This window comes from Chaetodon trifascialis, chromosome 14, assembly GCF_039877785.1.
Source record: "Chaetodon trifascialis isolate fChaTrf1 chromosome 14, fChaTrf1.hap1, whole genome shotgun sequence".
Classification (NCBI taxonomy): Eukaryota; Metazoa; Chordata; class Actinopteri; order Chaetodontiformes; family Chaetodontidae; genus Chaetodon; species Chaetodon trifascialis.
Window position 1 is genome coordinate 13,541,269 of NC_092069.1, and position 25,645 is coordinate 13,566,913.

The window sequence follows — 25,645 nt, forward strand, 5'->3', positions numbered from 1 at the left end:
GTCAGAGCTAAACTGGAGGCCCAGGGAGCACTGGTGAAAGAGCAAGCCAGTCACGCCCAGCTGAAGCTGCAAGTGAATCAGCAGAAGGCCCTCACTGATGGCCTTCAGGCACAGATTGAGACACTACACACACTGAAGGCAAACCTGCAGACCAATAAAACTACCTTTGGTAAGGCAGACATCTGACCTGTCTATGGTGTCCAGTGTGTTTGTCTTATAATGGTCAATCCTACTCCCTCGAGGGAAGACATGCTATAAACAAAAATACTACAAAACAGCCTATGACCAGAAATATTTTACTTTTTCTCCCGATGCAACAGAGGAAAACTGTGGCAGATGCCAACAAGGATGGATTCTCCTTAAATCATCCTGCTATTATTTTTCTTCTCGCCATGTGTCCAACTCCAAAAAGAACTGGTTGGACAGCAGAGCAGACTGTATTAGTCAAGGCGGCGATCTGCTTGTGATCCACAACCCGGAAGAGCAGGTGGGTCAAAAAACAAAAGGAGGAAGGATGTCACTGTGTGAAATCAAGATAGTTCTTGCCTCATGGGACACCTTCAAATTATCTTCTCAGACTCTACTCCTGGTTTTAAAGTCTCATAAAGTTCATGTTACTCAAGTATGGGAGGAAAACATCTTGATGGTAGCAGAATAAGAAACTAAATTAGAAAAAAAAAAAAAAAAAAAGGTTTTCAGGGCCAGGAAAGTCTATTTGTTCATACAGTATATACTGTATATGATGAGAGACTTGAAATAAGGTATCCACTCCTGTGTTTGCTTTCCCACAGCAACTCATAAGTGACAACTTTCCAAAGCAGAGCAGCAGTGGCATGTGGTGGCAGAATGGATTCTGGATCGGCCTCACTGATGTACTGAGGCAGGGAACGTGGGTCTGGGTTAACAACGTGACTGAGGTGGAAACAATGTAAGCATCAGCTTGATTTTCTGTAGTTTTGAGACAATATCATCATTACAAACAATCATTGTGGAACTAAATTCTCCTCTTATCCAAGGTACTGGAGAAGTGGACAGCCTGAGCGTGATGGACCTCAGAGTGGGAACTGCGCTGCTTTTTACTTTTATGCTGACTCCAGGAAGACGTGGTACAATGGAAACTGCAACAACCATCTATATAACTGGATATGTGAGAGGGAGCCAAGCTAGACATGGACCCTCTCCAGTAGAAATTGCATTAAATGGACAATGTACTGTATGTGTGTGGTTAATTTTAAGGTTTATACCTGCGACAGATATATGTGGAATAACAACAGACACCTGAGTGCAGTGCTAGTATAAAGCAGTTGCAGTTTTAGAAGGAAATGGTTATTTAAGGTGCAAAAATCTTCCCCTGAAAATCTATAAACATGACTGAAAAATCAACCTCATGCAGGACAATATGTCCAGCTGTACAGAAACAGAAGAAAACATCTGGATTGTAATTGATTTGTGAAATCACGCTCGTCTACACAAAATAAAAAGTGACACCTAAATAAGTAAAGCTCGACTCTTTGAATTCATTAGAACTCATTTGTGGTGACCCTGCTCTTCAAATTACCTGCAGCCCCTGTAAATATTTAACAGATGAACCTGATTTTCTGTTTGTAATGGTACACACACACGTTCCCGACACACAGGGCAACGTCCTGACTAAAAATCTCTCCTGGACAAACACGTCAGACGGCTTTCATCTCAACAGTCAAAATGGAGGATAGAGAAATTCCAGGTGACACTTTTCATGGCGTATATAACAAACTGACTAGTCAAGAGGACTTAAATGCAGATGACCACCCTCTCTACTCAAACCACGAGAAGCGACAAGGTAAATCAGAAGTGAACGAATGAGTCTGATTATGGATCATCTGCTCTTTGATACTGGCACCAGCTTTGAAAAACGTTGGGGAGAATAGTCTTGGAAATGTATTACTATGCTAATTTGTATGTCCTTCTTCACATATATCCTTGTTTTGCTTAGTGTTATTAAAGGAAAAACAGCATAAAGTGTCTTGGTTGGGTGTCAGAACCTCCACTAATTTAAGTTTTCCCTTTAGCTTTGTCGACCATCTGTATGTTATCCTGATAATATGAAACTATACTGCTGTGTTGCGGTGCAGTTTATGGCTCTGATATTGATCCGCCCTTTGTCTGTGTAGTGTCTATGTCCGTGGTGAGGTCTGAATCCAGTCTGAACCATCACAAAATACTCACAGTAAGCCTGGCAGTGCTTGCTGTCATTCTGCTAGCAGTTGATATTGGCCTGGGAGTCTACTGTAAGTCACTGTGAACCCATTAAACACTCCTAGATTTGCAAATATTGTGAAGATATTGTAGTGCTTGATGGTTATGAGCTGACATTACGTTCACAGTTTGTATTGTTCAAAGTTCAAGTTAAGGTAACAAAAGCAAAGTCAACGAAAGAGGTGCAGATATTGAAAGCCTGAGAGCTACTTTGAAGCTGCTATAATCAATATATGCATGTAATGCTGTAAGATACCTTGTAAAAATGACATGCACACAATAAAAAATAGGTCTATATAAATGCCTGTGCACCAATAATGTTAATATGTAAATGGTACGCTACTGTAATTAATTCTACATGTACTCTAAATGGTGTGAACAGCTGTTTATACTACTAAAGTTTAAACTGAGACTTCAGCACTTGAGTAACAGTGTGTCTTGATCTCTTACAGATAATAGACTCACTGATGGGCACCGTGTATTAATGGACATCAGCGGTGAGGTGGTCAAACTGCAGGCTACTTACAACACCGCAATCCAGCGCAGGGACGAAGCCAAGAAAGAGTTGGCAAAAGAGATCAATGAGCAGCGCCTTACCAAGTGGGAGCTCGAACACCAGAAAAAAAGAAGCAAAGACTACGAAAAGCAGGCGGACAAACTTCAGATGGAAATAGCAGCGCTAAAATCCCACATGCCAATGATCAGTGAGAGATTTTCTTTGTGACTGATTGTTTGTTATCAAGGTATAAACACATAATTACTGTGACTCATCCAACAACACATGGTGTTTCCATTTTCTTTGGTAACAGAGGAGGGCTGCAGACACTGTTTACCAGGATGGACTTTCATGAACTCAGTGTGTTACTACTTCGCTTTCTCTGATGCTATTTCACGCAGATCATGGCAGGAAGCCAGACAGTTCTGCATGAAACAAGGAGCCGACTTGGCAGTGATAGACTCCAGAGAGAAACACGTAAGACTCAACATCCAGTCAACACACATTGGTATTTCTGGACAGAAATCTGCATTTCTTTTTCTTGGATTTGTCATTTATAATGCTTTACATTTACACAGCACAAAAAAAACAAATGTACTTGTACGAGTGTTTGTGTGTTTCTGTACATTTCTGGTGGTGCCAGCTGGCAGTCAGTGAGTTGATAAATCATTATCAAGACCCTTCAAGACCCATATCCCACAGCGGCTTCTGGATTGGACTGAGAGATGTGGACGAGGAAGGGATTTGGAAGTGGCAGGATGGAACAAGACTGGTTGAGGGGTAACGTTCACGTGCCTGTACATGAAGAAAAAAGCAACAGACACCTCAGTGGAGTCAAATACTATTATTGGAGGAATTGTTGCGATGGTTCCTTCACATACTTACAGTTCATCCGTTTCACATACCAATGTTAATAAGAAATTAAAAATCAGTTTAAACATACATGACAAAGCACTTACTATGGCTCAACGCTATCATGTGTTTCAGGTACTGGAATGATGGAGAGCCAAACAACCAGGGCAATGAGGACTGTGCAGCCGCGTATCCCAGAGGCAACCCTTTCAAGGCCTGGAACGACGCTCCATGTAATTATGAACTGAAATGGATTTGCGAAATGCCACCAAGGGCCGCAAGTTAATGTGATTTTTCGAAAAATCACATGACGCTCTCGTTTAATTGTTTGAATGAAGATTTAGCGCTGCCTTGCAAACTTTCACTGAATTGTTCTGTTTATTGTCACATCAGTTTTTGTTGAGACTACAAAATGGCAAGGAAGTTTAAAATACAAAAAAATACATCTGATTTAAGAAATGAACCATAACTGTGAGTTAATTATTTTACTGCAATAAATTAAACATTTACCTTTACTATGTACATATGTATTACTACTATACAAATCTATACATACAGCTTAAAGTGTGAGTTACCGTTGTTGTTAGGTTGATTTTACAAATGTCACAGACATTCATCACTATATACACAGACTATAATAACCAGTAGGAGAAAACTTAAGCGCTGGAGCGTCACATGTTGGTTCTTGGAATTCCCAAATGGCTGTTCAACTGGCTTTTTCACACCCCCCGTTGCGAGGATTTGCTTTGAATGGTAAAAAGGGGTCAAAGGAGAATGGCCAAAAAAATGTAACAGACATGCCATAAGCAGGCCAATCACATCCAAATTCAGGTTTCATCTGAAAAAGCACCACATGGAATGACCTCCAACTGGATACAACAACACACTGTTCAATTATGCTAATAAACGTATCTAATAAACTGGTTTAGTGTATACATATCATCTGATAAATAAACACAAACCAAACCAATGTCCCGTTCTTGATTTCCATGTCTGATTAACTGACTTCATGTTTTGAAGCCTGCAGTGTCTCTGATCTCTGACAACTACTTTAGTCAAACCACCCTTTGCTCCCTGAGCATGCCGGTCGAACGCTCACAGCACTGCAAAGTGCTGCCGAAGTTGCTTAAGAATCTGTTGAGTGTCGACGTGCTCGGGAAAGGAGTCCTCCGACTTCTGGGCCGCAGTGTAGCTGCTCTGGAGGTCTCCAATCTGGGCAAGGAAAAAATAAAATTTTGACTGACAGCATCATGGAGCCTCTTTTACTACTGCACTGTTTCAATGTTCCCATGAATTAAATAGTAATAAATTACCTTTTCAGAGAGAATGGAGAGATTGAAGTGAGGCTCATACATGTGAGGCGCCAGTGATGCAGCCGTCTGCAGGAAGGCTTTCGACTGGATCAAAGTTAGGACATCCATTAACATTGTAGACAGAGTGATATGCATCAAAATTTCTATGAAAAGAACTCTTCTGCTACATTTTCTCATTTACAGTAGGGCAGCATCTAAAGGGTAGGTGAGAGACATCTTCAAAATCACACAGCTAAGACATAATTCTGCCATCTTATTAGCTCAGTGGCAGTTTAACTTAGTTTAAAAAAAAGTTTATCGGGCTGTGATACATCATATTAGAGGAGGGGCCTTCAATTACATTTGGCCAAGGGCCAGAATTTTCTAAGCAGACAATACTGGGACCAGACTTTTAAATAAAAATAATTTAATTAATATAAGTAATTTATTTAGGCTAAATTACCCTATTATTGCTTAATATTTTCAATTTCTTACAAAATGAATGATATTTTTATGAGTCTACATCAGAGTGAAGAGAGTAAACAGACTCCAGTATAAAATGCTGTCAGACTCCCACCAAGGAGGTGCTCAGTACTCAGATTGAGCACATACTTGGACTCAATACAACAGTTGGCCAATGACAGTAGAGTATTGCATCTTGCGTCCAATCGAAAAGCGAGACAAGCTATATGAATCAAAGATGTGTTTTCACCTGTTCGACACGACCTTTGCGCAGCTCCAGCACAGCCAGGTTGTTGTAGGCCTCAGCGTGGTCGTTATTAAAAGCCAAAGCCAGTTTAAAACACTGGTAGGCCAGTGTCAGGTCCCCTATGCCCTGTAAACAAAGACCAAGAGCACTTTGTACCAGCTTCTACTTATGTATGTTGTGAGCTTGTGAGTTCTACTTGCTGAAAATCAGTATTTCATTTATTTTAACTGGAACCCAAACACAGAGGAGGCACACATTATGAACTCATCACACATATTTTGGGGGTTTGATAACTCACCACAGCCACATGTCCTATGTTGTACCACACATCAGCCTGCTCTTCGTCACTGGCCACCAGGGCCAGAGCCCTCTCAAATGAGGACAGAGTCATGTCGTACTGCTGGGCGTAGAAGCAGCACAAGCCCAGGTTGTTGTACAGTTGGCAGTTATACACCCCCATCTGGAGGAGCCGTCTAGCAAAAGGAGAAGCTTATTGAATCACAGATGGGGTATAACCTCTCTTGACATACAGTGTAACAACACATCACATTAATTACAAATAAACACTTATCTGACCTGTAGAAGCGCAGGGCGATCTCAGGCTGATCAGTGTAGAAGTGATTGCTGCCTATACAGGCTATGGCCTCGACGTGAGTATTGTCCTGCTTCAGGACGTCTTTGTAGTACTCTGTGGCTGATGAAATGTTGTTCATCTCCTGTGACAATATCACAATTTAGACAGTACATAAGGTTTCTTGTATCTGCGGGGAGGACAAAATGGACTCTAAAGTAAGAACTGTACCTCATGTATGCGAGCAATTCCTGTTAGAAGGGTGACCTCACCAGGAAAGTGGTCCAGGCCTTGCTTGAAAAGATTGAGTGCTGTTATTGGTTGATCCAGGCGCTGATATACCTAAGGGAAAACATTTGGCACATGGAAAGATTATTCTCCATTGTGCAACAAGTTGGTTATGTGACATAATGCTGTGATATCGCCATCACTACCTTTGCAAGGTAGAGATATGTATCCACCACCTCTTGATGGTTGAGGGCTGATCTAAACTGTTTTTCTGCTTCTCGATATAAACCGAGCCTGCAAAGGACAGAGACATGAATTATAACACAGATTGTAAAAACTTAATCAAATGTCAGAAAATGCTGACCTCAAGCAATGTCCATGTTAGTGAGTTACTCACCTGTAATAGCATTTCCCCAGCTGAACTTTCCACCACCAGTCTTTGAACTGAGCATGTTCAGTAGCTTGAGCAGCCAAATCTAAAGCCTGGACAAGAAATATAAAGTTTGTGTTGCACAAATAAAAGTCAACAATCCTATTATGCAATGCAAGCCTATTTGCTTTTTAACTGATTTATGCAACACTTACATTTTTCACATCGTTTTCATGATGGAAGATGAACTCAAACAGTGTCTGAGGAAAAAAAGGAAAGGAAATTATGGTTAATTGACATATAAGAAAACTCAATGATCCTGATTCATTTTTGCAAGTCATTCTCAGTCTTACCCTGGATAAATTAGGCTTTTGAGAATACTTGGCCAGATTCAGTCGAGACAGGTTTATAAATGGTCCATCTGGATTGGTTAGCATAGAGGCCTGGAGAAACAGTAGAACAAGATGTTTTGCTACATGTTTCAGGATTTCTTCTCGTTCAATATGGCAAAATACAGCACAATAAAAAATAAACAGGTTCATTCATAATAAAAGTTTTGCATTTAACAATATTATTACATTTGAAGAAATAGGGGAAATACTATAAACATAGATCGATGAAACACAAATATCAATCAATAGAAAGACATTTCCAAATGAAATTTTAAAGATAGATGACTGGGCAGATTCTGTGTTTCATATATAAGCACTCTGGTGAGAAAACTATCTTTCACTTTCACTTGGAGCCTCTCAGTCGCTGCAGACTGACACAGTTTCAGACATAATTTACTCACTGTTCCCAGGCGGATGAATCTGCCAGAAGCACTGGTGACAGGACGAGCAGTGCTTGCAGTGCGGGGGGTCTTGATGGCTTGCTCCATTGTCCCAGGACGCCCTGACTGCGTGCTGGGTCGCACAAATCCTGTTATAGGACGCCCTGATTGTGTCAGAGGCCTTGAGTTCAGATAAGAAAACTCAGATCAGGAATTTCTTACTTTGTTAAAACTATCACCAACGGGAAAATTTTTCAGTGTTGTCTAGCAGACAGTACCTGACAGCTGGTGTGGGACCTCCGCCCTGACTTGTTCCAGGGAGCCTCAGAGATGTTCCAGGTCCTGGAAGAAAGTCAAGTCACTCCAACACATTTAACCACCAAATTACTATTAGTATGAATTATTAATTTTCTTTCTGATAGGAGTTGGAACTCACGTGCAACTTGAGCAATAGAGCTCTCATCCAGCATCATCTCAGCAATCCCCTCCTGGTCGACCTCAACCTCATCTATATATACCATCTCAGTAAGAGCACGGGTTTTCAGGCTCCATGCAGCCTAGGACACACACAATGCTTCAATCATGCAGATGGCCTCGGATATAAATGAACACATGTTACAGCCAGGACTTATGTTGAAGTATCCACATGAAAAAGGGGGAAACAGGATGACAGAGGGGAACAGTCTGCTGTTATGATTACCTCTGAGATAGGCAAGGAGCAGTCCTTAAGACAGCATGCAGTGAGTTAGTGATGCAAGTTGTGGACAGTTGTGAAAAGGAGAAAATTAAGGGAAGACAGGGTGCACAGGAAAACAAAACGGAAAAGTGAAAAAGAGCAGGAATATGTTCCAGCAGAAGTTAAATAAATGTTGATTCAAAGACGTATCGGCAAACACAACAACGGATAAATCAAATCGTGATAAACTAAATTACAGGGACTCGTCTAATCAGGATTATAAAGCACACCAGCTTCCGCTAGCTTCGCTAACAAACATACAGGCTTTCCTAATGGATAATCGCTAGCATGCTAGGCTAGCCCGGCTAACTCCACCACAGTACCTGGTCGTACGGGTTGTCTTGTAATATTTTCGTGCAGATGTCTGAACACTGTTGGAGCTTTCGCCTCCTGAAATAGCTCCACGCCAGAAACAAAGGGTCCATTGTCACCTCCATTGCTTTGGTAGGGCAAAATAGATATCAAAGTCGGCTAGCTAGCTGTTAACCAAAGATAGGATGATGGCGAGTCTAAAGCTTCCTCTGTCGCTCGGCAACGGCGCGGAGGGCGGTGCCACCCTGCCGTCATTTCCTCTAATGAAAACTAAAATAAAAGGTAATAATGAGAATAATAATAATCATAAGAGCATCAGACATCAATTCCATCATAATTAATTATATATGTGCTCGTATTATGTTAAATAAATTATGCCCTGAATGTCAAAGAACAACAAAAATACTCGAAAAATACTTGCTTATTTTCATAATATAAAACAAAATTCATAGCTTTATCCTTACTCTGCTTTTGTGTATAAAACCAACGTCTTCTTCATCTTTACAAAACTCAGATTTATTTGGGGCATCAAAGAGTCTTGAAATAGTAGAGTTGTTGGAATATGTGTTAGTAAGACTAGTATTCCAGTGTAAAATGATCTCTCTTCTTCTCCTTAATAACATTATTGTTGTTGTTGTTGTTGTTGTTGTTGTTGTTGTTGTTAGTAGTAGTAGTAGTAGTAGTAGTAGCAGTATCTTTCCAGTGGAATGCCTTTTGTTTTGAACAATATGAACATATAGTCATTCTTCATCTGCTAGATACATGGTGGTTTACATGCAAATAACATTAAAAAGGTTTATATGAAGTAAATGGATACGCAATAATACAAGCAATGCAATACTGAAAAATAAATATAAAAACATATCTAAACGTATAACATAGTAATACAGTGCTGTCAATACATTTAATTCGACCCCATGCCTTCAAATCTGTGTGTGTCAAATTTTCAATTAGACTAAAGGAGTCAGTGTTTCATTCAAATCCTGTTACCCAGTTTGAAACATTAGCCTAGCATAACTTTTCCAGCCATGACGAAGTGCCTTCTCCTGCTTTTTTCCCCTCGAGCACGAGTTAAAGAGTCTGATTGGACCACACGCTAATCCGTCAACTTTGTGGGCGGTGCTTGCGGAATAACAGAGCAGCTCCATCTTTGTAGGATTTGACAGGAGCTTTGACCTGTGTCGAAGAGGACCGCAAGCCCGCGGTTGAAGAAGTACGAGTAGGCTCTCACAATGAAAACGACCGCTTAGAGACCCGTTTTCTCAAACAGAGACTGGGGGGCTCTCATTTCAGCAGACAGCAAGGCTCTAAATCCACATGACCCTCAAAAATGCCTAATTTCAACGCTCTCCCTGGACTGGTGGACATCCAACGGAACTAATGGGACACACAGGCTTAAAATAAATCCTTTTTGGTGAATGACACTATATCAGAAAACCTACGTGACAGCGACAGAGAGACACACACGGAAGTGCGGACATGGCTGACAGAACTGCTCCCAACTGCCACCTGAGACTGGAGTGGGTGTACGGATACCGGGGACATCAGTGCCGCAACAACCTGTACTACACCGCCGCTAAGGAAATAGTCTATTTTGTCGCCGGTGTGGGAGTTGTGTACAACACCCGGGAGCACAAGCAGAAATTTTACCTGGGGCACAACGATGACATAATCAGGTAGTGTAATGATAATACACGTGACAGTTTGTTTCAGCACCTCGGACAGCACCAGCAGCCACAGCACAGCATGAATTGATACTGTCGTGTTGTCATTGTAAGGGCTGGTGTCACCTTGTGCAATGTAATATGATAGATTTCATAGGGAGCTCAAGGGTGCACACGCCTGCCCACCAGTATCCCCAGAGTTTGTAGCCAGGCAGATGCTTCTAACCAGCCTCCCAGATTGAAGGGTGGTCTCTCTGTCTCCAACTGCAGAAGATTACACTGCTGCCACTCCTCGTGTCACCTAATCTAGCAGGCTGCTAGATTAGTTCATTGGAGTTAATTATCAAAGATCTTTCATTTATATCAATATCACACTACAAAAAGCAGCAAATCTACTCATCAGAGAATGTGTTAATAGAAAATATGTATTTTTTTCTTAACCAATGACCCACTAAAATAGCTGACATCAGCTAAGATTGCTGGCACCCCTGGTTTCATCTTTATCTGTTAGCAAACAGAAGCTTTTTCAAATCAGCAGCCTGCATGTCTTGTCTTTCCAGCACTTGGGGAGCGATAATACAAGAGTGCATTTCTGAAAAATGCACTTGAGCATGGCTGTCCTTGAAGGGATCCTTGGATTGGATGGCCTTCTGTGGGTTGTGGTAACTCATCACACTGTGGCCAAACAAACCTTGAGTCACATGCTCTTTGATAAAACACAGCAAAGTAACGAGTGTTACGTCACACACGCAGCAATCCCCCTTCCTTTCTCAGCATGCCACACAGCAACGACCTGTGTCCAACGCTCCAGTGCTTGTGTTGACATGTGTGTGGGTTGGCCTGGAGATGACTAGCATTATATACTGTGTCGGTAGTCAGCTGGACTCCTGCTCCATTATTAATGGGACAATAGAGATACTAACCCTCAGCTGCCCTGTGGGTGAAGTGCGTGAGTTCAAATGTTTAGCTGGAGGAGTCACTGACTGAGCCATAGTGTGATTAGTTTGATGCAAACAAGCAGCGTACATTTACAAACCTTTGCAAACCATCAAATTGGTCATCTGTGCTGACCAAGTAATATCAGTGAGATTCAGGCTTCTTATCTTTTGTTGTCATACGCTTTATCTGCTTTAAAATAAATCTAAGGCCTTTTGTGATATGAGCATATTTAAAGTACAAACGTCTTTTATTGTAGACACAGACCAGGTAATAGTCATTTTAAACTCAGATCTCAGAGGAGTACTTGTGAAGTTCTCGTAAACACTTCCTTCCACTTAGACTGCTATGGCACAACAAGGAGCAATCCTCAGCAGATTCGGTGCTGAAGAACTGTTGGACTGCTCTCACGTTGCACTAACTCATGTGGAATAGATGCAGCCCCCTCAGACAGCACCTCTCTCTCAGTTTCCCTCTCCGTTGCTCCTATTTTATGTTTCCTCGGCCTATTTTGGTTGTTGCTATATTTTGTTTGTGAGCCACATATAAATTGGTGTTTTACTCCGTGAATTACTTGCTGGCCTTGTTTCTCCCTCATGGCTTCATCTTGCCCCGCAGCTGCATTTAACTGGTCTCCCAGTGAGATGTGGAGGAGGGAATAGACAGGTTTACACCTGAATGAAAGGCTGAGCTGTCCATGAGCAGACAAGGACGCAATGTAGTCTGGCTTTCCTTAACTCTTCTGGCACTTAGTGTTGCTGTTTGAGGAATTCAAAGGTTACTGGGCAATAACATAATCCGACGTTAATATGCTGTAGTTAAAGCACGATTTCCCTGAAGCCATTTTAATTAAATGAGTAGACAGTAGTATAAACTGTTATTTGCTGTTCTTCTCCTCACATCTTTCTGTAATTCTTCCACACTGTTGCATCTCAGATATTTATTCTGGTCTAAAGAACCTGAGGCTGCTGCTAAAAACCTGCAGGAGTCCCGGCCGCAAAGCTGAATCACTCCTCCTGCAGGCATGCTGATATGCAGGGCGTGTGTACACTCAAAACACAGACACGCACAGGGAAGACGAAGCTCAATCTTTAAAAGAGTGTGTGAGCCCATTGAGTTTCTGTGACTGTTGCAAAACATCACCCACAATCCAGTCGAGATTAAGAAATGTGGAGGGCGAGGAAGATATTTGTGTCATCATTTGTCAGTAAAAAAGTGAGGAGGGACGGGAAGGACGCTCTTGACTAATTCAGATATTCAGTCTTTGAAGATGTCTTCCTCTCAATCTTGTGGCTTATTTATTGAAACTCACCAAAAGAATTGCGTCTGTACGAAAAGACGGCACCAAGTGTCCGATTCTGGTTCAGTTATATTAAAATCATAATATTCTTAATGTTTTACTATTTCATTACCTTCTTGCAGCACTGATAAAAACTGATGCATTTTAAATGTTCAGCATTTATCTTATCTCCTATCTTGCTAAATTAAGCATTTTGTAGGAAATTCTCTTTATTCTCAATGATAGACATCAATGAGGTTGTAACTTTCTTCCTGCACCAACAGTCAGGTATTGCATTGATGCATCAGCATCTAAACATGTCAAAAGATAACAACCCTATATTTGTTTTCTGCTGTTCCCCAAGATGGATTTATATTTAGTCATCCTCAAAATCTTGGCTTATTCACGTTCGTTGTTATGATAGACAGTGAGGGTTAATGATAGGGTGTTATGAACACAGGAAGAAAAGGCTGTCTCATATTACAATATCTTGTTAACTTTATGATGGACCACCGCCAGAGTTATGGATTATAGATGCCAGGCCGACGCTGGTCTTGTTTCAGTGAGCTTGGAGAGATGCAGTGAATAATATTGCCAAAGAATTTTCAGTAGCTCCTGATAGATATTTCTTTCTTGTTAGAATTAGCTTATGATAAATGTGTCAGATTGGCAGAGAAGAGACTTGCACTGTGAACTGTGTGAGCTGATGTGAGCCAGCTCTGCATGTTAATGTGCCAGCTGAAGTCAAAAGTACAGAACTGATAATCTATTATGTAAAGTCGTGATAGTGTGTTCAATATACATATAATATGGTATATTTGGGTTTTCAGCAATATGACTGTTGCACAAATAAAAGCCTTGCATGTGAAGCTGATGGCTCTGGTGTATCAGGTGATTGTGTGGGAATGTGCTTCCAGGCAATTACTGTTGATGATGGGCCATGAGAGCTAATAGATATGATTCACATATCCCTGTTTCCATCTTCATGTGTTTTTGTTGTTGATAAATACACAGTCATTATGTGTTTCCTCAAGCATTTCAGTCGCCACCATATTCAGTCATGTGTGATTGCAAACTGCTTTTTGGGGTTTTTTCCCATCCAGCTCATAACTTTTCATCACCATAACCACAAGGAAAAAGTAGGTCCAATAAAGGAAGATCTAGTGAGACAATTATAGGAAAATCCCATCATACTAATAACCATAACTGTTGGTGACAATGCTGTCTGCTTCCCTCTTACCTTTGCGCACATTTCTTTCCAGCTCCCCGGTGCAGAATGTCAGTGAGACGCTGAGGTCTTACAGGTCCCATCATCACTGTGAGAAGCTGCCAGGCCGCTCTGTGAAAGGCAGCGTGGTCTCTAAAGAGCAAATCTGTCTTCCCCAATTAGGATCCTCCAGAGTTCAGTACAGTTACTTAGCACAGTGGCATGATTCAGCAGTGTTGTGGCTGGGATTAAAAAAAATAAACTCAGACGGACATCTCATTTAAGCGGTGTTATGAATGTTTTACGCAGCGGAGGTGGAGGCGGCTACGCACGCTCTGATAATGTACTCTTGTCCCCGCTTTACCCTCTCTTAGAAACAGCCCAGATGTCAGTGATGCCAAGCTTTACATTATTATTATAGCACATTCAGGAGTATTCGACCGAATACCTCAATACTGATAATTTATATATTCCATATAGAGTATTATGGGAATTTATATTGGTGCATTCAAAGATTTTTATATTATTGATTAGCAGTGTGGATAAATGATGATAGATTATTCCTGTTCATTTCCCTGGGAAACAATCAAATAGACAAGACGAGTTGATAAGAGAAGTGTCCATTAATTGATTCTTACTATCGATAGAAAATGAATAAGCAAGTATTTTGATCATTTATTGTTTAATTTATCTTTAAATGTTAAACATTAGCTTCTAAATTGTGAGGATTTACTCTTTTTTTTCTCAGTGTTACAGTAAACTGCATATATTTGGGTTTTCGCCTGGAGAAGCAACTTGAAGATGCTATTTTGGATGCTTTGGAAATTGTGATGGACAAGATATTATATTTCTTATGGCTACAACTAATGATTTAGTTATTGACAAATCTCTATTTCAATAGATCGATTGATTTCCGTTATTAAGGAAATGTCAGAAACATTGTCAGATTGTTTTGAACAAAGATATTCAACACACAGTGAAATAAAACAGAGAAGCTTCAACCAGCAAATGGTTTAAATGCCTTACCTGATTACTTGATTATAAAATCAATTGATCTGTTCAACAGCTAATCAGCTAATTGACTGTTTCACCACTAATTTAGCCAGACAGAGCCACTAATTTTGGTTTTCCGAAGCATTTGAGAACTACAACATTTATGAAGCCCAGCTAATATTCAGTGAGGTGTCATGATGACATGTTCAGCCAGAATCCAGCCTGAGGTTTTAGTACGTATGGGCAGGTTTTTCAGATGGAGCTCGATGTGCAGATGGATTACAAACACTAGGTGGAATCCTGGGAAACATCCCATACTATATAGACCTTGAGAAATGTGCTAATCCTCTACTTCTTTTTAATCCACTGAAAGCAAAAACCAGACAAAGGAAACTACTGCTGGGGAATGTGGATCAAAGTTGTCTCAGCATGATGAAAAGGGGGAAATATGTATGCTGGATTGGATTAAAAAGTGTCTCCTGCTCTTCTGTGTGGCTCGGTTGACCTTCGTGTCTTCCTGTGCTGCATCTTTGCATCTTCATTGTGAGAAATCAACTCTTCGGGCTGTTTATTGGCTCGAGGCTGTTTTTTCGCCTCATATACATCTAGAGGAAAACAGGCTGTTCAATTGCTGCAGTATTTAGCTAGTTTTGTACAACAGGACCTGGCAGATGGAAGACAGCCGCGTCAAACAGCCGTAGCCCTAATCAAACAGGAGATCCGTGGTGATGCACTGCAGGCTAAGTCATTAGTGATGGCATTTAGCAAGCTCTTCAGCTCACAGAAATGTAAATGAAACAGTGATTTGGTTGTAGCTGGCTCAAAGACTGTGTTGGATTTGTGTTGGATGAAGTGAAAGTCCAGCTGAGGGTCGGTGCTTCCTGCAAATAGTTTTGACCCGAGATTGACTCCATAGCTGTTGGAGATTTTATTCTTCAGGGTCTCATGTTGTTGCAGCGTCAAACAGGACAGATTTGCTGTGGACTACCTGCTTGTGCCAAAGCAGTTTTCTCTGCTGTGTCTGTCTGCATCTCAAAGTGCTCCAATCATTTTTTTTTCTCTTCCTCTGAAAGCTATTTTTAGCTGCTTTGCTCTGATTATATAATTCATAAAAAGTAAGATGAGAAATTGTGCCAGGTTGGAGAGAGGTTCAGCAAAGTAGGTGGAGAAGTGGAGGTGATGGCGTGGAACAAGGAGAGAGATCAGGACTGTCACTTCTAACCCACGTCAGCTTTCAGGGACGTTACACCGGCAGAGCTTTGTCAAGTCTGCGGTGACGACGCATTTCCAACGGAGACGAGGTGTCACACGTCAGACAGAGAAGATTGAGACTGAAAACTTGGACAAAGGCAGAGGAAGAGAGGTAGATTGAGGTGTAAAGTGGGAGAAGGCGTCATTTGCTGTGAGCTGCCTGAATTTAGCAGGTTGATGCTGCCCGGCCTGCGAAGCCTAACCCTGCTGTCTGAATGCAAGCCAGGATTAGAAATTCTGGAGAGCAGTTGGCAAAACAGGCAGCCTGATTATAATGGAGGGAGCTCCATCGCAGCATGAAATATATAGGCCAGGACAAGGCAAGAGGAAGAATTGCCCAGTGAATCACTCAGGCCTGCCTGGAACGTGACTGGCGGCTGCTGAAAGGATGGGTGTTGCAGGGGGAGGGAGTGACAGCTTTATACAACAGGCTGTTGCTCAGCTGTAGAGTGGGACTGCGTGTAGGTGGGGGAGGTATGAGTGGAGGGGAGGGGAGGGGGGATTATGTAACAGTGTTACAAACATATGCCTGGTGATGCAAAGAAACCCCACATGAATTAAAAAAGGTGAAAGGGCCACAGAATAGTTGAAGGGAAGCTGAAATAATTAACAAAAATGGAGGGAAAAAAAAAAAAAGTTCACAGATTCACCATTACTGCTTTTTATACTCTTGGTACACCCTGCAGGCACGCGTGAAGCAAAGCTGTGCATGTGCGTATTTGAGCATGACTGAGTGAATTGAACCATGTCACCTCGTCAAGCTGCCCCTCTGCTTCGATGTTCAGACCCATCACAGACTTAATGTGTTCATCTCATCCCAGTGGTTTCCGCTGGGAGGGTGAATCCCTCCTCTGACAAACACACACACAAACACATAAAATGGCAACGCTAACCAGATGTTTCCTCTCTCTTTCTTTCTCTGTGCAGTTTAGCTCTGCATCCGGAGCGTGTGTTGGTGGCCACAGGACAGGTGGGCAAGGAGCCTTATATCTGCGTATGGGACTCCTACACTGTGCAGACTGTGTCCATCCTCAAGGATGTGCACACGCACGGCGTTGCCTGCCTGGCCTTCGATCTCGAGGGACAGGTACTGCTGTGACACGATGATTGTGACGTTCATATGATGAGAATCCACCACAGAATGTCCCATTTCATTGTTCTGTCGCTTTGTTTGAATTGTAGCCAATACTTTTTTATTTTCCTGCCGTAAGGTACAGAACACAGACAGAGCTGAAAGAATCACCAGAAATACTCAATTTGAGAGGCACAGCGGCAACAATCAAAACTCCACTGGATTTGCAGCTTGCCTGCCGGGCTGAGTTTCTGAATGACACATCTGTGATTACTCCAGCAGTATTAGCTGGACAGCTGCACCCAGACATGCTCTACTTGGTAGATTTTTCATGAAAACAGTCAGCTATGTTTGGTACGTTGTGTCACAGAGTTTGATGGGAGCTGGTTGTGTTAAGGTGAGGGAAGCCATTAATAACTTGTGAGAATCACCAGGCTATTCAGGTGCTATTGCTATTGAACCTTTTCATGTTATCTTTTGAGTCAGCTCTCTGCAGACTTGCCACCAGTTAATATTTACACACTGCAGCCTCCACCTAATGTTGATTTGGACTATGAAAATCGATACCGTGCGCAACCAGCTCTTGCACTTCTCTCTCTTCCTCCCATAGGAGCTCTCAGAGCGCCGGTATACCTCCTGTATTTTGCAGTAAGAGACAGGGAGATGACCCTGTGCTATTTTCCTGCTCGGGTAGAGAGCTGGGGATTTAGATGGAAAGTGACAGTGTTTAAAGCCAGAGGAGGCTCTGTCGCTTCTCAGTTTAGTGGCTCTATTTACTCTCTGACTCTCCCCTTCCTGGATCAGGAGAAGTCAGCGCTGAACTCAGGACGATCCAGAGGAATCCCTTGTGCCATTACCCTGTCCATCCATTAAAACAATACAAAGAAACACACTGACGTTTGAGGCGTCCATCTAGATATTCCAGTATGAGCTGCAGTAGTGCTGTCTGATATGAAGAGTATAACTCATTATTATTGTTTCACTTTATTCTTGTTGTCTTCTTCTATTTTAGCCAGTTGTCTACATGCCACCTCAGTCTGTGGTTGAGGTGACATTGAGGCCACAGTAACATTTTATATGGTGTCTTGATTAAACACTTGCCTGCAGACATTATTGCACAAAATAGTTCCACACGAAACTCTCATTAACCCTCAAAAATAAAGAGTAGAAGGTGCCTTATTATTTTGGCATGTCAGCTGTCACATTTAATTAATGCCAACCTTTCTAAGTGGGATGTATTAATTTATAATAACCAGTGCTGAGCCAACTAAGAGTCGACAGCCATACTTGCAGCTCTGTAAAGATGTACTTAAGCTATTCAAAGTGCTAACATGCTCACAGTGTCGATGCTAACATGCTCATGTTTAGCGGGTGTAATGTTTACCTTGTTAACTTATCTTATTTTATCATGTTAGCATGCTAACATTTGCTAATTGGCTGTAAACTCAGCACAGCTGAGGCAAAATTTCAACATGGTGATAGTGCTAGAGGAAGGGATAAAGGTTCACCAGTCATAAGAATTCATCATCTGGGGACCATGAATGTTTGTACCAAATCCTAAGATCATTGAGATATTTCTATCTGGATCAAAGTGGTGGATCAATCAATGGACTGACAACGCTGGGGCGGCTTTGCTAGCATGGCTGACGATACGACTGGAGTTTTCAAAATATGGATGTACTTTTCCATCCCCCTCGCCCGCATGTTTTCACTTTGTTTCGTCATGCAGGGCCTCTTTTAAAAAAGTTGAAACAGTGCAAAAACCTCACCAGTGACTTCTATCCAAAACTGAACACTGATTCAGCAATGGATCAAAGAGGACATCCTCTGCCATGTAAAGCAAGCTGCAGAGTGGAGACGGGTTTCCATAAGAGCTGCTCTCTCTTCTCTTCTGCTCCACTGCTGCTGCTGCTGCTGCCTACTCACTCAGTCAGCTATAGGAGGCTCCTCCAGCAAAAAGCACTCAAATGTGCTCACTGGAAGTGCCAGAGGCTGGACAACTGTTCAGTTCTGCTCTGTAGCTGTTATTAGCCCTTTCATTGTGGCCTGCCATGCTACGGCGGAGGTAGTTAGGTTTGTTTTGCTGTGATTAGTGCAATAGAGCGGAGTCTGTTCAATCTGTGATGTGACTTCTTTTTCTTTGCTGTCTTCGCAGTGTTTGGTGTCCGTGGGTTTGGACTCTAAAAACACAATCTGTGTGTGGGACTGGAGGAGAGGGAAGGTGCTGGCAGCCGCTCCCGGTCATACAGACAGGGTAAACACTTTCTTCCTCCCCTGTCTCTGTCACAAGCTCCGTATCGACTGCCTCAATTAGTTATAAACGCAGGATGGAGCGCCTGCCCAAAGGGGACATAAACAAGTTAGGCCTGATTGATTGTGAGCTTTCCAGAGCGCCGTCTGAGAGGGTGCACGGCTAATGAAAAGGAATTTTAAAAAGATGAAATACAGACAGCTGTTGTTGTCTTATTCAGCCCACACACATTATAACACAGCCAGTGCAAACACATACTCTTCTCTTTTAATTTCCTCTGTTATTTTCATATTTTTTCTACTCCAAGTCTTTTGCAAAGGGTTACACGAAGGAGGAATATTCTGCATAATGTAAATGTGGTATGTTTGTTTATGTAACAATCAGCCAACATTTAATGCATCATATGTTTTCTCCCCACAGATATTTGACATATCATGGGATTTGTACCAGCCAAGCAAGCTTGTAAGCTGTGGTGTCAAACATATCAAGGTACAGTCACTTCCTGGTCATTCTACATCTCGCAGATTACAGCCGGCTCTTGAGTGCTGGAGTTCTTGTGCCTCATTTGCATAATATCTGAAAACAGATTATGATTTTTAGGAAGTTTGAAGAATCCGTTGGCTCCATGCCCCTTTCCCCCCTGCCTTCTCTGCTTTATCACCATGACCATATCAAAGTCTTAAAATAGATGTATGCAAATTCACTTTATTCCACAGTCCATGGTTATTAGGCACTTAACATAAGTAGGACAGGCAGTGACTCACAGTCTCTTCCCTGAAATTTGTAGTAATCTGTGCTGCAGAGAGGAAAAATGTTCCCTTTTTATGGGGAACCATGACTCCACTACTCATCTCCTCTTTTCAGCCCTCCTCATTCAGCTTTTAAAAACCCTCTCCTGTGCAATCTGCAGCATTGCTCGCTTCCCTTTTTCTGGCCTATCTCTATCACATCTTTTTCACAGAAGAGTAGTGTTCATGCATCTTTGATGAGTTCATGCAGGGTGTCTTTGCCAAGCCTTCCCTTGGGATATGTAGTAGTGTTCCTTGAGTGGCACGGCCATTAGGAAATAACAAGGAGTTCAGAGCCACAGAGGAAGCTTATTTCCAAAACACGGGGAAGTGAGTGAATCGTGCTCAGATCAGAAATGTTCCCAGTGGCTCTGTGAGGCTAAACCTTGTGACACTTAAATGGGGTTGATGTAGGCAGCGTGGTTTAGCCTACTGGAGGTATTTCCTCCTGGTGTAACATCTCCCCGATGACTCGTTTCAATCCTGCTTGACTTGCCTCCTCTCGTAGTAATTCTCCCCTGAACTCTTCCCCCACCACCGCGCCCCCCCAGTCCCCACTGAATCCTCCGGTCTTCCCCCTCCTCCTCCACTTCCACTTCCTGATGCCAAGGCAATCCAGCAATTGTCCCACATAATTCCCCAGCCTTCACCCTGCGGACCATGTGACATCTGCTCCCCGACCCTGTGCTCGCTCAGCGATTATAGCACTCAGAGCATCCAGGAGATTTAGTCCCAGTAATCCACTCACTAGCCGGCTGAGGAAAACACAACCTCTATGACAAGGACCGTGGCTGCTGGCAACGCTGTCCTCCTCATGCAGCTCCTCCTAGCTAATTACACAGTCGTTTGTGTTTTGATTAGTTCAGGACAGCTCAGACCTTTACATGCCCCTCAGGAGCCCCCTCCTGACACAGAAACACAACACCTACCACTCACCTGTCTGCTGCCTGACTCGTTATTGATGAGAAGATTTGGCCCTTTGTTAAAGGACCATAACCACCGATTGTGCTTTATCTACTTGCAACCCCTCATCACTGATGGTGTTCTTTATTTCTAGAGGGTGGATGAAGAGTCATCCAAAAAATGGAAACATTAGCATTAACTTTTCTTTTGTAGATTTGTCTTGCCACCCCATGCGGGGGTCCCAGTTCCCAGGCTTGCTTTGAGCTGTGCAATTCATCATAGTGAACACATCGACTGCTGTTCTGTTATTGTCTTTACATAATCCCTCCAAAATAATGTAATTCTGACAAAAGAATAACTTGGCTTGATGTGCGCTGTGATGGATATTCTGATATCTTTTCATACCACACATAAATGAATGGTCACCACTGGCTACATCTGAAATAGTGGTCAGACTTGCTAACATGCTAGCGTGGTCGTTGACACCATGTTGAAGGATGACAGCAGCTGTGAGAAAATGAGCTTCCAGCAACACTGACAGCCAGTCACCCAGTTTTCCTTACAGTGAGCTGCCAAAGAGTTGACCTCTGTTAGCGTAGCATTTAGCGCTCTGACACCATTCGGGGTCACTGTGGTCTGACAGCGGGGGTATTATGAGTGAGATGAAAGACGTGAGGGTTGATGCAGTGCAGGAGCTGATAAGTTGTGACCCTTTCCGCTTTAATTACTTTTAAAAGGTTTTCCTTGAAGTGATAGTGGAGGTAACTGAGCATACCATTAATGCTGGGTTAAGAGGAGCAGTTTCCACTATGCCAGGAGTTCTCTGGAGGATGTTTAAGAAATTAAAAGTGTTATTAAGAGAAAGTAACACTGTTACCTAGATCCTGATTTCATCTTAAAGCACTCACATTTTCAAGCTTCAATTTCCATCGTTCTATTGTGCCCCCCCCCCCCCCCCCCCCCCCCCCCCCCCCTTCTTTCCTGCTCCTGGCCTCATCATAAACCCCTCCAGCATCTCGTCTCCTCTCAGTACTTCAGCAGTGAAGGGATTAGCCGGTGCCCGTGTCTCACTGCCTTATCAGTTGCGGGCAGGGAGGGCTGTGCAGTCACAGAGCATCCCTCCAACCCTTCCACATACCCAGCACTTGACACACTTGTACCTGCATAAACACCTTCCAAGATTACTCACATGCCTATGATCTTTCCTGCTTAACCTTCAGCCCCGACCCCACAAGAAGGCTCACGCACATGCAAATACTCACTGAGAGCTCAGTCAGGAGCTCAGCATTAGGAGAGACCTGTCCTGCTGAGGTGCGTACAAGCCTTAGATGTTTGATGGCAGGGCTGTATCTGAGGCTGTGATGCCCATCTCTGATAATCGATCCCTCCTGTTAGCACACAGCAGCCCTATCAGTCAGGAGGATAGCTGTTAGTGAGGGCGTGACAGGCTTTCACTACCGAGGAGCTCATTTGTTCATTGTGTGATTGTCTATCAAGCCTCTGCAAATCAGTTCTTTTGATCAAAGACAGCATCATTATTTGCCTGCAAGTTCTGTCTCTAAGCAGAGTCATCCTGGTCCAGGGTTATTACACTTAATTTTTTATTCATTTTTTTCTTTTTATGCAGTGAAATGCGCAGGAACATTCTCCTTTAGATAAACCAGAAAAAGGGTTGTCATTCTGCCATTTTCCTGCTTACAGGTGATGAGTATGTGTCTGTTTCATGTGCCGATGGCCGTGTCTCAGCATTCGAGACGTCCTCCTCGAGCTTTCTCCCTGTGATCTCATCTCCATGCAGACAGAGCGTCTCTCTTTCGCTCTCTTCTCCTCCGTCTGATGGATTTAGCCCTCAGACGAGGCTGTGCCTGTGCATCCCGATGACCTTGTTCATAAATAATGAGCCGGCGTGTATGCGTGTGCATCTGTGTCTGTGCATGCTGATCAGGTGGTTACAGCACTGACCCCCAGCAAGAGTTCCCCATATCACATGAAGAGGAGGGAGAGCATTTGAATTTGACTTTGACTTTCTTTCAAGGTCTGCGTGTGTGTGTCTGTTGTTCAATGGCTGCGGTTGTCAACCCATAAACGACTTGATGGTTTTCAATCTGTTTTATCTAAACGTTCCATAATTGTCCATTTGCTCTTTCAGGAAAGGATTACAGGGGGGATTATTAGCCACCCTGCTTTTTCACTCTTCCTGTTTGTGTTTGCAGTTTTGGAGCTTATGCGGTAATGCTCTCACACCCAAGCGTGGTGTTTTTGGCAAAACGGGGGATCTCCAAACCATCCTCTGCCTTGCCTGCGCCAAGGACGAGGTCACATATTCAGGTGCCTTGAATGGTGACATATACGTGTGGAAAGGGATCAACCTGATGAGGACGGTGCAAGGAGCTCATGGGGTGAGTTTACATGATCCGCGTGTTTGTGTGCTCTGTGGCTCGGGCTGATTTCTCACATCCATTCTGCTGCACCGTATGCAAAAGCATCACTTTGACAACATCTAGCACAGTGAACCTCAGTCAAAGCCAAGCATGCTGACTTTGTTTGATTCTGCTCAGTAGAAAAGGATCAGCCTTTTGCTCCGTAGGATTAAATGATATCTATTGGATCAACAGCTGGGTGAGGGGATGGGTGGATGGGGGAGGGGATAATGACTACAGTACATGTTCATTCCTGCTTTTTGTACCACCAAATGTCTCCGTGAGGGTTTAACAAGGTGCCTATACACAAAAACCCTTATCCAAAGGAGGCTCTCAGTAGAGCTTTCCAGTGATATAATAAATATGACACCCCCATTACCTAGCTCTGTTATCTTGAGGCCGCAGTAGCAGGTTTGTAATTGTGAAAGCCTTGTTAAACACATGCCTGGCTGAGCAGCAGCACTATGCGGTCTGTATCTGGCGCTGGTTCTGTCGTTGCTCATTTGTTGTGCAGATCCTCACTGACAGCCTGTCATTTCTTCCAGTCAGGGATTTTCAGCATGAATGTCTGTGAAGAGGGCTTCGCCACTGGGGGCCGAGACGGCTGCGTCCGGCTGTGGGATCTCAACTTCAAACCAATTACTGTCATTGATCTCAGGGAAACAGACCAAGGATATAAAGGTGATGTCAAACTGCCTCCTTTTTCCTTTAATCTAAGCACAGAAAGGTTGCAGGCTAAATTGTGGTCTCCTGAGGAGCTGGAAGAATTGTATAAATCTACAAAAAAAACACCCTTTATGCCATTTCTGCTCTCCTTACTAATATTCTCTTTCTTTTCTATTTTCTCCATCTCTTGTACTTATAATTTTGGATCTAACAGTAGCTAGAGGTGAAAATAGCCGAGGTGGGTAATGTCACTGCGGGCGGAGTAAAATAAACCATGTCAGTCTGTTTGTAGCAGTCCCCACGTTGTTCTGCTGTTCCTCTTGTTGTTAGTAAGTCCAAGCTCTGTTGCAGTTTTATTCTGTATACAGATGTTCTGTTCACATATGTATGCAGCATATGCTTCCTCCATCCTCTTACCGTATTACCCAGAGTCAGTTGCAGATTGGCTTGGCAACATGTGCTGTCATTGTATTTTCCTGTTAAAATGTCCGTCCTAGGTAGACTGCAGGTGGCTGTTTGCACCTCCTGTCTATATTATCCCTGTCTTGTCTCTTATAATGACTGTGCGAGGCAAATGTCTGTCTGCTTTCTGTCAGCACGCTTTGTCAATGTCTTTCCTGATTTTTAAGTGCATGCGTGTTTTTGACAGGGCTGTCCGTGCGCAGCGTTTGCTGGCGGGGAGATCACATCCTGGTTGGCACGCAGGACAGCGAGATCTTTGAGGTGGTGGTCCACGACCGCAACAAGCCCTTTCTCATCATGCAAGGTCACTGTGAGGGCGAGCTGTGGGCTCTAGCTGTCCACCCCACCAAGCCTCTGGCCATGACAGGAAGCGATGACCGCTCAGTCAGGTGAAGCTTCAGCATTAACCTGAGGGGGGGTTTTAAGAAGATGCTGTCATGTTAAAGTCATTAAAATAACTTTTTGTGCTCAATTTGCATTTCTATTAATTTAGCATTAAAATTGTGTAAAAGTTCAGTTATTGACAACTGTGATGAGACAATAATTTAGTTATTGACAACTGTGATGGGACAATAATTTATTTCTTAGGTTACTCTCAAAATATGAATTGGTTTGGTTCATTTGACAATTCACTTCAACAACAATCAGCATACAAAAGCACGAAAATCGCACCGAAAATATTCCCAGTGGGCATTAACAGGTGCTATTGTTGCTGAAGTACACATTTCGTATTATACTCAAACTGGTCCATTAGATAAGCTACATACAAACCTGCCTACACAACTGTCAAAGGTTTCTCATGTTTTTGTCATCTGTCTTTTTTAATGTGAAGCAATGGACTGTAGCACTGTGCTCACGACAAATTTCCCTCCGGGACAATGAAGTTTACGCTGCTCTGCTTTACTCTAAATCTGCATATACAAACGCTGCGACATCGTTGTCATGGTTGTTTGAGTTGATGTAATCTCATCACGGCTTTGCCTCTCCTCTGTGTCAAAAGGATATGGAGCCTTATAGATCATGCGCTGATAGCTCGCTGTAACATGGAGGAGCCTATCCGCTGTGCAGCTGTGAGCACTGATGGCATTCACCTCGCGCTGGGAATGAAGGATGGCTCCTTCACCGTTCTCAGAGTCAGGTGGGCACACAACTCAAAAGGCCAAATGGGAAATTTTGA

General features: G+C 42.8%; 3 protein-coding genes across 6 annotated transcripts in view; 2 read left to right on the forward strand and 1 right to left on the reverse strand.

Annotated features, from left to right (window-relative positions):
- Window positions 1-1,704: 1,704 nt before the first annotated feature.
- LOC139342103 (CD209 antigen-like protein C) lies at window positions 1,705-3,872 on the forward strand. The gene is made up of 6 exons (XM_070979019.1): window positions 1,705-1,822; window positions 2,154-2,270; window positions 2,691-2,942; window positions 3,048-3,211; window positions 3,378-3,514; window positions 3,722-3,872. The coding sequence occupies exons 1-6, from the start codon at window positions 1,705-1,707 to the stop codon at window positions 3,870-3,872; spliced, it is 939 nt and encodes a 312-aa protein (XP_070835120.1).
- A 184-nt stretch (window positions 3,873-4,056) lies between these two features.
- On the reverse strand, window positions 4,057-8,803 carry ttc8 (tetratricopeptide repeat domain 8). 3 transcript variants are annotated; one of them, XM_070979016.1, is made up of 15 exons: window positions 8,588-8,783; window positions 8,229-8,252; window positions 7,965-8,085; window positions 7,807-7,870; window positions 7,550-7,709; window positions 7,110-7,199; window positions 6,972-7,016; window positions 6,784-6,869; window positions 6,593-6,680; window positions 6,390-6,500; window positions 6,164-6,303; window positions 5,886-6,060; window positions 5,591-5,713; window positions 4,900-4,983; window positions 4,057-4,798 (listed from the first exon to the last, which is right to left on the reverse strand). In XM_070979016.1, the coding sequence occupies exons 1-15, from the start codon at window positions 8,699-8,701 to the stop codon at window positions 4,682-4,684; spliced, it is 1,542 nt and encodes a 513-aa protein (XP_070835117.1). In that variant the 5' UTR covers window positions 8,702-8,783; the 3' UTR covers window positions 4,057-4,681. The 3 variants fall into 3 exon arrangements, with proteins under 3 accessions (XP_070835117.1, XP_070835118.1, XP_070835119.1); XM_070979017.1 differs by lacking the exon at window positions 8,229-8,252 and having other exon boundaries at window positions 8,588-8,803; XM_070979018.1 differs by lacking the exon at window positions 8,229-8,252 and having other exon boundaries at window positions 7,965-8,102; window positions 8,580-8,786.
- A 925-nt stretch (window positions 8,804-9,728) lies between these two features.
- eml5 (EMAP like 5) overlaps window positions 9,729-25,645 on the forward strand; it is a 36,423-nt gene continuing 20,506 nt past the window's right edge. The window contains exons 1-9 of one of the 2 annotated variants that reach the window (XM_070978931.1): window positions 9,729-10,252; window positions 16,834-16,993; window positions 19,134-19,232; window positions 19,650-19,718; window positions 23,134-23,319; window positions 23,886-24,021; window positions 24,221-24,244; window positions 24,656-24,857; window positions 25,469-25,606. In XM_070978931.1, the coding sequence (XP_070835032.1) occupies window positions 10,056-10,252; window positions 16,834-16,993; window positions 19,134-19,232; window positions 19,650-19,718; window positions 23,134-23,319; window positions 23,886-24,021; window positions 24,221-24,244; window positions 24,656-24,857; window positions 25,469-25,606 (1,211 nt within the window). In that variant the 5' untranslated portion in view covers window positions 9,729-10,055. The remainder of the gene's footprint in view (window positions 10,253-16,833; window positions 16,994-19,133; window positions 19,233-19,649; window positions 19,719-23,133; window positions 23,320-23,885; window positions 24,022-24,220; window positions 24,245-24,655; window positions 24,858-25,468; window positions 25,607-25,645) is intronic. The other variant, XM_070978932.1, reaches the window with a different exon arrangement.